The sequence below is a fragment of the Rhinatrema bivittatum genome, chromosome 6 (genome assembly GCF_901001135.1).
Source record: "Rhinatrema bivittatum chromosome 6, aRhiBiv1.1, whole genome shotgun sequence".
In the NCBI taxonomy this organism is placed as follows: Eukaryota; Metazoa; Chordata; class Amphibia; order Gymnophiona; family Rhinatrematidae; genus Rhinatrema; species Rhinatrema bivittatum.
In genome coordinates, this window is record NC_042620.1 from 104936900 (window position 1) to 104951547 (window position 14648).

Sequence of the window (14648 nt, forward strand, 5' to 3'; positions counted from 1 at the left end):
CCAGCTCTGTTTATGGTACTTGAAGAGCAGGATTTCCTGTCTGTCAGTTTTATTACAAACTATAAGACTGAAAACCAGTTGCTGAGAGAACAGCCTCCACAATGGACGATGGTATCTCCTGTATCAAGCTCTAATTACAATAGTTAAACCACAATGAACTCCAGTAATTGAATTCAGCCTCATGAAGAGGAGTGCATTTAACTGTTTTAGTTTAGAGTTAGGTTATGTAATGTTCTTCATAAATCAGATAGCTCATAGCCCTGCTGAAAATAGAAGATACATTTTTACTCATTAACTATGGCCTCAACAACATCGCTTGCAACAAAGTCATCCTGTGGGTGATAAAGCTGTCCATGGTTATTCTTGCTCATAAAAACTGCTGTCATATTTTTAGCTGGTAATATAATAATCTATACGTGCAGTGTGCCTTTTTCTGCAATGTGTAAAAAAATGCATGTTTTTTTACAGTCTGAACAGAGGTTGTCATGCTTGGCTATGACACTTTAGTGCCTTGATTTGATTTATAAATGGCATGACAGATTACAAAATCTTTAATTGATGGTTTAAAATGTTTGCAGTACATAAAAGTGAATTTTTAGCATTTTTTATCTCTGAATATCATTTGATTGGTTTAATTCATTTTTCTCCCACTAACTTATCCTATACAGTAAAAACATGACTAAATTTCTCTCAGTTTAAAAAACACCATGTAGATAGCAAGTTCTTTGCATTATATTGCTGTGTATATAAGAGTAGGTGATGTGGAAAGAGAAGAAACATTTAATTTCAGAGTTTTATTACATGATATAATAAAATAATCAAAATACTGACCTGTATATATCCTAGCAATAATACAGAGCAACCAATTCCTGCATAGTAGCTGGCAAATCTGGTCATTTCAGCCTCAATGTCCAGTAACCTTACAACAAAAATTATTGCATAATACATTATTATAACATTTCTGTACACCGTCAGCGCCATGAAAAGTAAGTTACAAGTAAGTGCACATGAGTGTTGTGTCATTCATTATTTAAAGTAATTTCAAAGCAAGGGATGTCGTTCGATTGTTATTAGTGTATCTGCCTAACCTTGGAGTTTGACAAATATAGGGGTAGATTTTGAAAAGTGTGCGCGCGTGCTTCCTGGCACACACACATGGACGCACCGATTTTATAACATGTGCACGCTGGCGCATGCATGTTATAAAACCTGGGGGCCGTGCGCACACGCGTGCCGGATTTTATAATCGCACGCGCATGTGTGGGCGGCGCTCAAGGGGGGGGAGACATCCACAATTTTCACGTGGTGACGCATCTCCTACCCCCCTAGCTAACCTCCCTCCCCCCTCTCCTCTCCTCCCCGCCCCCTATCCCTATCCTATCTAACCCCCAATTTTTTGTTTTACCTTTTGCTCCTCATTAGGAGCAGTAGCAAGTTGCGTGCGCCGGCACAGTGGCAAATGGCCGCTGTACTGGCTGCCTCCAGCCCCACCCCTCCCCACTCCCTGGACCGCCCTTTCCCTGGGCCCGGCATTTATTTGTGTACCGGGGTTTATGGAAGTGGCCCGGCCTGTTTGAAGATAGCTAAATAAAAACTACTTTAAATAACATCCTTCCTCTTTTCCTTATGAGATGCAATTGGTGATGCAGGAGTTTATTTCTCTATTGCACCTGCTTTAGAAGGGATAGAGGCGTTAAAAAATAAACCTCAGTCTGTAATTTTATGAATTTCAAGAGGGAGCAAATTGTCAAAACATCAAGGTAAATAAAAGTAAAGAGAGGAACAAGAAAAGGGAGAAATGCAATCAGTTCCGGGTGGCCTATCAGAAAACAGTTTTCTCGTGGAGAGGGGCATTTTGACATTTTAATCATTGATTTTGGTTGATTGCTGCTCTTAATCACTTTTATCATCATAATCCTGCAGACCATTTAACTCAAACTTTTAAAATCTTGTCACAATGCAAGCATAAAAATAGTGCACAAAAAGCATTTTCAACACCTCGGATCTACTGTTTAATTGCAGTAAGTCAAGAGTGGACCTGCTCTGCTGCTGTTTAATTTCTTAGTTGACAAAGCTACTTGCCCTAATGTTTCATAACACAATGTAGATAACAGAGTTGTCGAATAGACGCATACACCTGCCATGGCTTGATCCTATTAAAATACTGCATGCAATACCAACATCAAATTGATAGAATGATGTTCCAATAGAATAAGTTTGGCATTTTGAGGTTCAGTAGCCTATTTGATTATTTCTGCCATTTTCTTTTGGTAGTATTGACTGCAGCTGGGAAATATATCCTGAATATTATACCGTGGTCCAGTAGATCAAAGCAACCAGATCATTGTGATTTAAAGTGCTGCAGATTACATTGGTTTCACTCAAAAATTTGATTTGCACCAACAGCTGATGGGCTAAAAAATAAAACTGTGTTATTGGTCACATGATACAATTTAGCAGGCCTCTACTGTGATTGTCCCTGTTACTGGTGTCAGGTACTATTTCCTAACACAAGGCATCCCAAACCCATCCTGGGGTTCCCACGGTGAGCAGGGTTTTCAGGATATCCAAAATGAATAGGCATGAGATACATTTGCAGGTTCAAAGACTCCATTGTATGCAGATTTATCTCATGCCTGTTCATTGTGGGTATTCTGAAAAGCTGACTGGCTGTCAGGTCATCAGGACAGGCTCGGGAACCCTTGTCTAACACCTGAACTGTGCTAAAGCTACCTTGTGGCTGACAATGTGAGTCTTTGCTGTACTTCCTGGAAATAAGGAAGATAAACACGAAGTCTTCTTTTTAAAATTAATATGTAGGAAAACTGGTGTTGTGCCCCTCTCCCTTTGCACATATCTATTAGGCTCAGTTTGTGAAGCTGTTCGTCCAATCTTAAATATTTAATAAAGTCTTTTACTTGTAGAAAGAAATCTAATTATTTCAGCCTGGAAAACACCAGAGTCAATAATATCATTAGAATGGTGTTAAAAAATCTGAGACGTTATTGCAATGGAAAATTAACTATGGATTCCCTCCCATCTTTTTAAATCAGGCAGCCTCAAGGATTTTCCTCATAACTATTAATGAGTGAACAGAGCATATTTTGGATGCTGTACAGTAGGGCTTCTCAAACCTGTCCTGGTGACCACAGTCAGGTAGGTTTTCAGGATATCCACAATGAGTCTGCATGGGGTAAATTTGCATATATTGGAGCCCCAGTATAGGCTCTATATAGTTGACTCACCCCATTGTTCTGTGCCTCCCTTGGGTGAATAACAGGAGTATGCAAATCAGATTATAAATATTAATATGAGTTAATGTGGACCACAATAAATTTTGCAATCCATATTAAGCTTTTGAGAATTAAGTACACCTCAAGACTGTAGTTTAGTTTTTTTAGAAAAAAAAAGCATTGGCAGGCTAACACACCTGCGAATGCTCTTAGGCCCCATCTGCCTAGGTTGTATCTGCAGTAGAGCATCTAGCCCCAATTGCCTCCTTCCATGCCACACCCACCAGAATATTATCCTCCTTGTACATCCTACTCCCCAACACACGGAATAGTCATTCTCATGAATACACTTCAATTACACCATGAACAACTTACCCACAATCTACAGACTCGTTCAGCTCAGTTTGGTAAATGGAACTGTTAATCCACATAATAGTGTTATTAATGCACGTCTTTTCCGGGCTTCTCAGTTCTTGCATTTCAATGTCATACAGAATAAATGTATCTGCCATCATGCCAAAGACAAGCAACATGCATGGCTGGGCAGCACCATGAAGAATGGCACAAAAGCTGCCCAAAACCATCAGTAAGATCTCAGTACAGGAAGCAAACCTAAACTGAAAGAAAAATAAAATACTATTTTAGACATTAGAAAGTGGTTTTGCATTATTTTCTAATGTTACATTTGTGAGTATTTGTGTCTGCCCTTGCCATCTAACTTATCGAAGGAGAAAGGGGGAGTTCTACCATGTAATAAGGAGGACTGTTTTCCTATGTTCTGATACTGTACTAGGTGTATTCACGATGTGATGTGACTTATGAGCATGGAAACACTACGGTCATTGGTGTACCATAGGTTATGATAAAAAAGAGCCAGGAGCAATCAAAATTTGGCAAAATAATGAAAACAACGTTTATCAAGTGTTAAAAGTTGCCATTAACTCATAACTTAGCAGTGCCAGAAAACAAAATTTGCTAATAGAATTGAAGCAATTTCATTACCAGCTGAAAGAACCCAACTTGAATGGCTTCATTTTTCCTCTTGCCTTGTGACCTTTAAGAAAATAAAAAGCAGAATTGTACAAATAGATTTCACTGGCTAGATTTGTTACTTTACCCAAGACTGAAATGTGGCTTACTTTTTTCCTTTTTTGTTTTCCTTGATAGAAGTTTCTCCATTTAGATAGGAATCCCTAACAAACAAACAAAAAATGATTGTATTAATGTTTCACGCTTTCTCCCTTTTTTAAAATGCTTCCACAGATTTTCATTTGTGGTACATCCAACTTTCAAGAAGATGGAAGAATAGAGACCTGATACCTCTAAGTTTTATTTCTAGATTTCTGTACAATGCTATTTAGGGGGTCATTTTCCAAGGTGTTAGTTGGGGCGGAGCATATGTAAAACACAAAACAGTGTTAGTGTGGCTAATAGCTACAACACTTTCATTTGTGTTACCTTGTGCACTACAGGGTTATTAGAGAGACTGAGACTGAGACTGAGACTTGCTATAGTGCCTATGCCCTAGACAGGTATTTGTAGCCCTATGGGAGGGCCACCTAGTAACTCGAGGTGGGGATTAGGTATGAGCGTAAGAGGTTGGGGGCCACTTTCACATTCAACATGAGACGTACGGAAAGAACAGTGGTCTCTAGTGAAGATTTGCTGGCCGTCGGAGTGAGGAAACTCACTCCAAGAAGAGATTTGGGCAACATTCTCTCCACCTAGCTTGTTGTTGCCCAGGTAGAGTGTCCATCAAGCTAGGTGGAGAGAACGTTGCCCAAATCTCTTCTTGGAGTGAGTTTCCTCACTCCGACGGCCAGCAAATCTTCACTAGAGACCACTGTTCTTTCCGTACGTCTCATGTTGAATGTGAAAGTGGCCCCCAACCCCATACGCTCATACCTAATCCCCACCTCGAGTTACTAGGTGGCCCTCCCATAGGGCTACAAATACCTGTCTAGGGCATAGACACTATAGCAAGTCTCAGTCTCAGTCTCAGTCTCCCTCTCATGCTCCGTTTCATATAACATGTTGCTTGCAGCACCTAGGAGTGGAAATGGGCTGTTTGGACACTTTTGTGTACTGTGAAGATTCATTGGTTGTTTTATCGCGGTGCACGATGTTTTCGCGATTTGCGAATCCATTTCCGCAAATTGCGAAAACATCGCGTCATGCGATGTTTCCCCGCTGCACGAAAAATGTCTTATTTGCATGGGACACGCCCCCTCATGCGTTATCATGCGTTTACCACTGCGATATTGGAAAATGAGGCCCTTAGAGTATAGAGCAGTCACGTTCTAGTCTTACATTTTGTATCTGGAGGCACGAACAGGTATTATTCCTGAACAGGAAGCCATGACTCCAAATGCCTTTATCTACTAAGAGAAAAATAGTCTCTATAAAATGCCTATCCAATCTTAAAATCATCAGGGATTATACAAGTTTCCTATGTCCTACAATTTGTCATTTGCTGTAAACATGTATGATTAATCATCTACACATTTGGTAACTTGACCAATGTTATGTATTTATTAATTTTGTCTAATGCTTTTAATCAAATGGCGTGCAAAAAACAAATAGCAAACATAAAATATGGCAGAGGATGACTGCAAGGCCACTTGAGTCTGAACAATTTCATTCCAGTGCCATAGATCCAGTTGATGTCAGGCTTTCTCATCACCACTTTATGACTAGACATCCTTTGTGCTTGTCCCAGGCTTTCTTGAATTCTGTTACTGTTTGTGCCTCCATCATATTGACTGAGAGATCATTCCATGCATTCATTGCCCTTTGTGAGAAGAAATAATTTTTTATGATGCTCTTGAGTCTACCCTCTTGAAGCTTCATACTGTGATTTTTTTGTTCCATAGCATTCTTTCTGCTGAAAAGGTTTGCTACTTGTGCATTTATAGCTTTGAGATATTTGTACAGACCTTCGTGTTCAGTTTTTATTTTATTTTTCCTGGGAATTTATTCGTGTTCATTATAACAAACAAAAATGGGAGAATTCATTGGGAAAATAAAACCTGAAAATGAAGGTCTCTGGGTATTTGAATACTTCTACAATATCATATTCCTGCTATCTCTCCTCTCCTCTAGGGCAATGCTTCTCAACCCATCCTTCAGGATACACATAGACATTCAAGATTTCAGAATATCCACAATGAAAAGGCATGAGATAGATTTTTGTACAATGAATGCAGTGCAATCCAATCTATCACATGTATATTAATTGGGGATATCCTGAAAAGTGGACTGGATTGAGAACCCCTACTCTAGGACAGAGATTCTCAACTCAATTCTTGGAAAAGGACCTAGTCAGTCAGGTTTCAGGATATCCCCAATTAATATACATAAGATAGATTGACATGCATTGGAGCAGATTTTCAAAGCCCTATGCGCGCCGGGCCTATTTTCAAAAGGCCTGGCAGCGTGCGTAAAGCCCCGGGATGCGCGTATGTCCTGGGGCTTGAAAAAAGGGGCGGGGAGGGGCTTTCCGGGGTGGGGAAGGGGTGGGACCGAGGCCTCCAGCACAGCAGCCATTTGCTGCTGTGCCGGGGGATCGCATGCCGGCAGCTGGCTGGCGTGCGCACGTTACGCCTGCCAGAGGCAGGCGTAACGTGTGCCTGCCTCTGGCAGGATTTAGGATTTAGGATTTAGGCAGGATTTAGGCAGGGCTGGGGGGCGGGTTAGATAGGGGAAGGGAGGGGAAGGTGGGGGGAGGGCTGAAGGAAAGTTCTCTCTGAGGCCGCTCCGATTTTGGAGCGGCCTCGGAGGGAACGGGGAAAGCCATCGGGGCTCCCTTAGGGCTCGGTGCATGCAAGGTGCACTAGTGTGCACCCCTTTGCGCGCGCCGACCCCGTATTTTATAACATGCGCACAGCTGCGTACGCATGTTATAAAATCGGGTGTACATTTGTGCACGCTGGGTAGCGCGCACAAATGTAGGCGGCACACGTAGGTTTTAAAATCTGCCCCACTGTCTTCATCTGTCTTATGCAGATTTGTGGATATCCTGAAAATCTGACTGGCTAAACGAGTCTTGAGGACTGGGTTGAGAAACCCTGCTCTGGATTCTCAGTTCTTATCTTGTATGGTTCAGATAAAGACCTTGCACCATTTTCGGATTGATGGATCTTGACCGATTGCCCCTAGAAGGCAGAGGCTGAGAAGCTGCAGAGGAGTCATGAAGTGGGGAGGTTTAAGTAAGCCTGCCAAATTAGAAGTTGGTAGATTCAAAATGAGTAGCTGGGGGATGGGTGGAAAGCAATGCACAGAAGAATGCTTAGATGTTACAGGAACAGTAAAATCTTGGAGGCAAGCTGCATGAACTGAAATTTCAGACTCCAGGAAAGTGAAATCAGAAGAGGTCCAGATGAAACATCACCATAGCTCTGTTTTCAGGGCCAGTCAGCACAAGCCATACAATATGATGCTGCCAGCCAACCCTAAGAATGGTGCCAAAATGAAGGGCCTTGGGGGAGCCATATTTTGCTTCTTTTATTTGTTTTGGCATTTTTTTCTTTTAATGTTTATTTTGGTTCATGAAATGAATGGAACCTAAATAAATATTAAACAAATTGAAAAATAAAGAAAAAATATCCCCAAAACAAAAAGAGGAACAGAATTTGATTGGTATGCACTTCACTAGTGTGTGTTGCTGGTGCCTAACCATTTATTCATTTTGGAAGGGAGATAAATAGCCTTCTTACATCATCCATATCAGATGTGAAGGAATACTGACCATGATCATTATTACTGAAGGACACCACAATCTATTGAGTTGTAACAGTCAGCTACAGATGCCATTTGCTATAACACATCTTGCTGTATTTATTTGTATTTTTTTAAAAATATATCTAATGAAGTAATTTGTCTAAATACTGGGGATGTGCAGAGGAAAAATGTTTGTTTTGGTTTATTCATTCATTTTGTAGGGCACCTCCATTCAGTTGATTAGTTTAAAACAAAAAAAAAAATTGTATTTGTTTTATTTGTTCATTCATTAACCATTAAAGTCTATGGGGAAAGCAGTGCAGCCTATTTTGGACTCCAAAATTTGGGTTTTCTCATCCGTTCTAATAAAACTAGTGGGTAGACATCATCAGAAGGGTGAAAATATGCCAATGCAATAAGACTGTCAATGTGGCACCAAAAGTGGCATAAATAGCCTAAGGCACCATATAGGGGCAAAGGAGTACCAGCAGTGGCAGAAGTTCTTCAAGGCACCATCAGAGGAGCAAAGCAATAGTAAGAGAGGGAAGAACACCCAAAGGCTTCAAAAGAGGGGACCAAAAACAGTTGCATGAACCCTCAAGGGCAGCATGAGGCAAGATGGTACCAAGAGTGGCATCAACATCCTAAGGCACCATGAAGAGGGGAGGAATGAAGCAGAAAAGATGGTAGGAAAACCCGCAAGGCACCAATAAAGGTACAAAGCAGAACAATGATTGGCATCAATACACCAAGGCACCATGAGAGGTGCAAAGCAGCCCCCCACAGTGGCAAGAATACAACAATTTTAGATGTTTTATTAAATTTGTGACTTTCATTTTTGAATTTAATTTAGTTTGCTACCAATGTCACTGATAGCTCTAATTCCTGATCCATTCCAATTAATGAGGTAGTTTGGAACTTTCAGAATTTGGTGGTTGGATGATATTTTCCTACTTTAAATGTTCTGGTTTACAGTCCCATTTCTCATACCTTAGGCCAGTTGTTCAGAGTTCTTTCTCCTTCTCCTTATGTCTGTCATTGATACAGGGATGGCATCTCCATACTCTGATTTTCAACATCTTGGTGATGTAAATGTGGTTTAAAGATCTTTTTACTTCTCTGAATTCCTCTTCTTCTCCCCAGAAATAAACATGGATTCATTCCTTTACCAGGACTAACAGTAGTCCGTAGGTCAGGGCTTCCGAAACTTGTCCTGGGGACCCCACAACTAGCTGGATTTTCAGGATATCCGCAATGAATCTGTATGATATAAATGTGTATATCATGGAGACCCAGAATATGCATATTTATCTTATGCATATTCATTGCAGATTTCCTGAAAACCCGACTGGCTGTGGGGTCCCAGGACAGGTTTGGGAAGCATGCCATAGATTCTCCCTCTGAAAGAGAAACCAACTCCTCTAAGATGGAAACATATCAAGCCCCTGAGTCCTAGGGTACTCAGGCATAATGGAATAAAACTAAATCTTAATTAAGGGTAACCACATTTAGAGAGAAGTATATTAATTTCCTTCTTTAAAGAAAAAGGTTCCCTAAAGACATGGTAAGGCTAAGCAAAGGCACCGTTTTCTGCTTTCCAAAACCTAGTTCTTGTCCCTAGACAACCTAGCGTCCTTTCCTAAGAAAACCAACACAGCAGGAGTCAGCAAAGTACATGCTGCCCCTAACAGGGATAACTAAAAAGTCCACACTCTAAGATGGTGGCATGACTTTATATATATTCTGTGGACTCTACCAAATAGTCTCCCACATGGGATAGCTACAACCCACAATATTACTGCTGTTCTCCTGTGTGACAAATGGACCAGTTCTCTTTAGTAGAAATCCTTTAAAATCTCTACAGGTTAGATTTGTGTTAAATGTTTCCGTCTCTGTTTCTTAGAGTGACCAGGCAGAACTCTCAGCAATGGGACACCAATAGAGCCTGCTTTTAAATCCTAAGCACTTCTCTAAATACACGTCTTCCAGATTCTTCTCTGTCATGTATGCTTGACTAGACTGTAAGCTGCTTGGCGCAGGGACTGTTTCTTTTGTGTGTCTCTACAACACTGCATAAGTCTAATAGTGCTTTAAAAATGAGAAGTAGTAGTAGTAGTAGTAAGTCACCTCTCTCCAAGGTATGAACTTCAGTCCCATCTCTGCTTCCCCGGTAGTTGCATGAAGGCCCCAAAGCATACACAAGGCTGTGTGGGACAGAGCAATGGTGGGTCCTATCTGATTATATCTATTGACTAATTCTATGTCCATTTTTAAGTGCATGGATGAAAATGAGTCTTGTGGTTACACTGTCTGTCAGGACATGCTGGTGATGTGGGTACTGTGTTCTTACATGTTTGTGTTTGTTATAGTTTGAATTTTTCTTTTTTTTTTTTTTTTTTTTGCCACTTAATTTTTGATATTTCAAAACCACATCCATGTACAAGCTCCATCTTAGATATTTTAACATCTTTTTTGGCCACAATGAGTAGATATTTCTTACTTCACACTGGAAATACATAATGCCAATACAACAGTGGTTAGTTTGAGCTTTTCAACATTGCTTGGTCCCTGTTTGACTGTTTTTAGTGTCACTGTGTATACAGTATGATACTTTCCAAGCTCTGTTTTTGTAGTGGTTGGCTTTTCCATCCAGTGGAAAGGCATCTGCTATTACTGCAGGCTCAGTGCACCGGGTGTGCAAACCATGCAATTGCACAGTTTGGCACACCTGGGGGGGGGGGGGGCAGTGGCGAGAGCAAGGAGATGCCCGTGCTACCGCTGGTAGACCCAATCCCACCGGCAATGGAAGTAGAAGGAGGCTCATGCGGCCGCCGATGGACCCTATCCTATTCAACAGTGGTGGAAGAATCAGAAAGCCTGTGCAGCCTCCAGCGGGTTCTATTCCACTAGCGTTGGAAGAAGCCCGTCCTGCAGCTCCTCCTCAAGTGCTGGCTGCATGGTAATTCAACACTCGTGGTGGTAGCATGTTCTGTATTCTCATCCCTCAATTCAAGAATGAGAATACAGGAAGTGCTAGCACCGTGCATATTGAATTGCTGCAGGGGAAACATGCAGGAGGAGGTGCAGAATGGCTGCTCTCCCCAACAAAGAAGATTCAGGCTGGCGGTGGCAACAGCAGAGGAGGAATGATTCATGGGCCATGCCTGCCTGGTCTGCATGTCTGTGTGTGAGTGAATGGGAGGCTGCCTGAGATGAGGGTGTGTGTGTGTGTGTGACTGGGAGCTTGCCTGGGTTGTGTGTGTGTAAGTGAATAGAAGGCTGCCAGGGATGGGCGTGTGTGTGTATGTATGAATGGGAGGCTGCCTGGGATGAGTGGGTGTGTGTAAATGGGAGGCTGCTTAGGATGAATCGGTGTGCGTGAATGGGAGGCTGCCTGGAATTGGTGTATGTGTTTGTGAATGGGAGCCTGCTTGGGTTGCGTGTGTGTATGTGTATGTGGGATCCTTCCTGGGATGGGCAGGGTGTGTGTGTGTGTGAGAATGGGAGCCTGCCTGGCATTTGGGTGTTAGTGAATAGGAGCTTGCCTGGGATGTGTGGGTGTGAATGGGAGCTTGTTTGGGTTGTATGTGTGAGAAAGAATGGGAGCTGCCTGGAGTGTGTGTGTGCATGTGTGTGTCTGAGCGAAAGAGAGAATGGGGCAGCAGGTGCATACCAACATGCCATCAGCTGAAATTATGAGGAGGGCCTGATGCTGCTGGCAGATCCCAACCAAAGCAGAGCTGGAGATGTCTATGGGTTTATCTGAGAGGAAGTATATGTGTGCCTGAGATTCTGCGTGTGTAAATATAAGAAAGAAGAAAGTTTGTGCATCCCACTCCCACTAATCCACGACAATCTCAGGGTGACTGGAAATCAAAAGTTCCCAGGTATGGAGAGAGTGAATTTTAAAATCCTTTTTAGTTTTATTTTTCAGGTGCTTTTTAATAGGGATGTGAATTGGGCTTCGGACGATTGAAAATATCGTCGATATTTTCAAAATCGTCAGAAATCAGGGGCTCCCCAAAACGATAGGAAAACCCCACAATATTGATCATGGGGGTTCCCTTATCATTTTGGGGGAGGGCGGGAAATACGGCACACAAAAATAACCCCTAAACCCACCCCAACCCTTTAAAAGTAACCCCTTAGCTTCCCCCACCCTCCCGACCCCCCCAAAAACTTTTTACAGGTACCTGGTGGTCCAGTGGGGGTCCCGGGAGCGACCTCCCACGATCTCCCGCTCCTGGGCCGTCGGCTGTCACTAATCAAAATGGCACCGATGGCCCTTTGCCCTTACCATGTGACAGGGTATCCGTACCATTGGCCGGATCCTGTCACATGGTAGGAGCACTGGATGGCCGGCACCATCTTGTGCTCCTACCATGTGACAGGGGCTGACCAATGGCACGGGTAGCCCCTGTGACATAGAAAGGGCAAAGGCTATTGGCGCCATTTTGAATACTGGCAGCCGACGGTCTGAGTGCAGGAGTTCGCTCCCGGACCCCCGCTGGACTTTTGGCAAGTCTTGTGGGGGTCAGGAGGGTCCCCCAAGACTTGCCAAAAGCCCTGGTGGTCCAGCGGCGGTCCGGGAGCGATCTCCTGCACTCGGGCCATCGGCTGCCAGTAATCAAAATGGCGCCGATGGCCTTTGCCCTTATCATGTGACAGGCTATCCGTGCCATTGGCCGGATCCTGTCACATGGTAGGAGCACTGGATGGCCGGCGCCATCTTGTGCTCCTACCATGTGACAGGGGCTGACCAATGGTACCGGTAGCCCTTGTCACATGGTAAGGGCAAAGGGCCATCGGCGCCATCTTTATGAGTGTCAGCCGACGGCCCGAGAATGGGAGATCGCTCCCGGGACCACCACTGGACCTCCAGGTAATTTTAAAATGTTTTGGGGGCATCGGGAGGGTGGGGGAAGCTAAGGGGTCATTTTTAAAGGGTCGGGTGGGTTGTTTTTTTTATCGGGCCATCGGTGCCATTTTTGAGTGACAGCCAAAATGGCGCCGATGACCCGAGAGCAGGAGATCGGTCCCCGCACCCCCACTGGACCACCAGGTACTCGTAAAAAGTTTTGGGGGGGTTCGGGAGGGTGGGGGAATGTAAGGGGTCAATTTTAAAGGGTCAGGCCTCACTAAAAGAAAATTAACAATGTGAATCAGAACCGATTCCGATTCACATCTCCAACAATCAGATTTTTTTCTCCCTCCAGCTGAACCCGATCGTTAAGACGATTGGGCACACGATTCACATCCCTACTTTTTAATGTGTCTGCTGTTTTGAAATATTGTCTTGGTGTTTGGGACATTTAAAAAATATTATATGGGAGTTTTTTGTTTTTTTTTTCAATTCTTTATTTATTCAATTTTACTTATACAAATTAGGAAAAAGATCCAATTGACCATAGAGGCGATATTACAAAATTATACTATGACAACATTAGAAAGAATATCAATACAGTAGAATCACACCATCAAATTATTATTCCATTTATATTTTAAACACCAGTCATTTTTGAAAAGAAAAACTTAAGGGCTGGAGGCAGTGAAATCTTTAAGGAGATTACAGAAGAAAAAACTAAACAATCCTTTATCAAGGGCACTAACATAGATTACACTCCAGCATTTTTACTTTAAACCCTCTCCTCATTAGGAGTAATTGGGGAGGAGGTAGTGGGTTGCCGGGGTTCCACAAATTTTTGAAGCTGATCAAACTGAAAAAAAATAAAAACCTCTGTGCCTCTTTTTAAGATACACTTACATGGATAACGTAAGATAAAAGAAAATCCTAAAGCTATAACCTTCTGTTGTAAGGTAAGGAATTCTTTTCTCCTGATTTGGGTGGCCTGCGCCAAATCAGGAAATAGCTTAACCGGCTGGCCATAGAAAGTTAGAGGAAACTTCCTGAAATACGATTTCATTACATTATTCACATCCTGTTTATATATAAATGATGCCAAGAGAGTATTTCTCTCTATAACATCCATAGAGTTTTCCAGAAAACTGGTCAAATTTGCTGGTATATTTACAGAATTTATTCCTCTAGAAGAAGCTCTCTTATTCAGAAAATGACAGCAATTAATGGAGGGAATATTAATATGGGAGTTTTTAATTATTCAATCTTTTATTTGTCATCTGTTTTTGGAAGATTATTATTAGCATGTCTTTACTATTATAAGAACATAAGAACATGCCATACTGGGGCAGACCAAGGGTCCATCGAGCCCAGCATCCTGTTTCCAACAGTGGCCAATCCAGGCCATAAGAACCTGGCAAGTGCCACATGCTAACTTCATGGAGTGCCCTCTAGTCTTTCTATTATCTGAAAGACTAAATAACCGATTCACATCACATTTATTTTATTTCTTGATTTTATTTTTTGATGTTTGAGGAATGGTGATAGTTCTGGTTTTTATTGTTGCACTGCATAGAGTGTCTGGCTTCTTGTGGTTTCCAGTTCAGGTTTTGTCATGTTTATATTTCTGCTTTATGGTTGCTCTATTCTGTATTTGCTGAGCATCTAATTATGTTCTGTATGTGTGACTGTGGTGAGGCATTCTCCTAATAGGAAGTGTATTAGTGTTTTAAGGCTTTTAGAGGGTCAAGCTCACACACAACACATGTTACAAAAGCCCTTAAAGCATATGGGTTCCAAGTGTGTTTTTACAGGATTTCTGGTTAGCACCACAGCAG

General features: G+C 42.2%; 1 protein-coding gene across 2 annotated transcripts in view; it reads right to left on the reverse strand.

The window, feature by feature from the left end:
- The window catches only part of ABCB11 (ATP binding cassette subfamily B member 11), a 152530-nt gene that overhangs the window by 88600 nt on the left and 49282 nt on the right, over window positions 1-14648 (reverse strand). For both annotated transcript variants that reach the window (XM_029605677.1, XM_029605676.1), the window contains exons 4-7: window positions 4373-4426; window positions 4236-4287; window positions 3609-3850; window positions 832-919 (exon numbers count right to left, since the gene is read on the reverse strand). In XM_029605677.1, the coding sequence (XP_029461537.1) occupies window positions 832-919; window positions 3609-3850; window positions 4236-4287; window positions 4373-4426 (436 nt within the window). The remainder of the gene's footprint in view (window positions 1-831; window positions 920-3608; window positions 3851-4235; window positions 4288-4372; window positions 4427-14648) is intronic.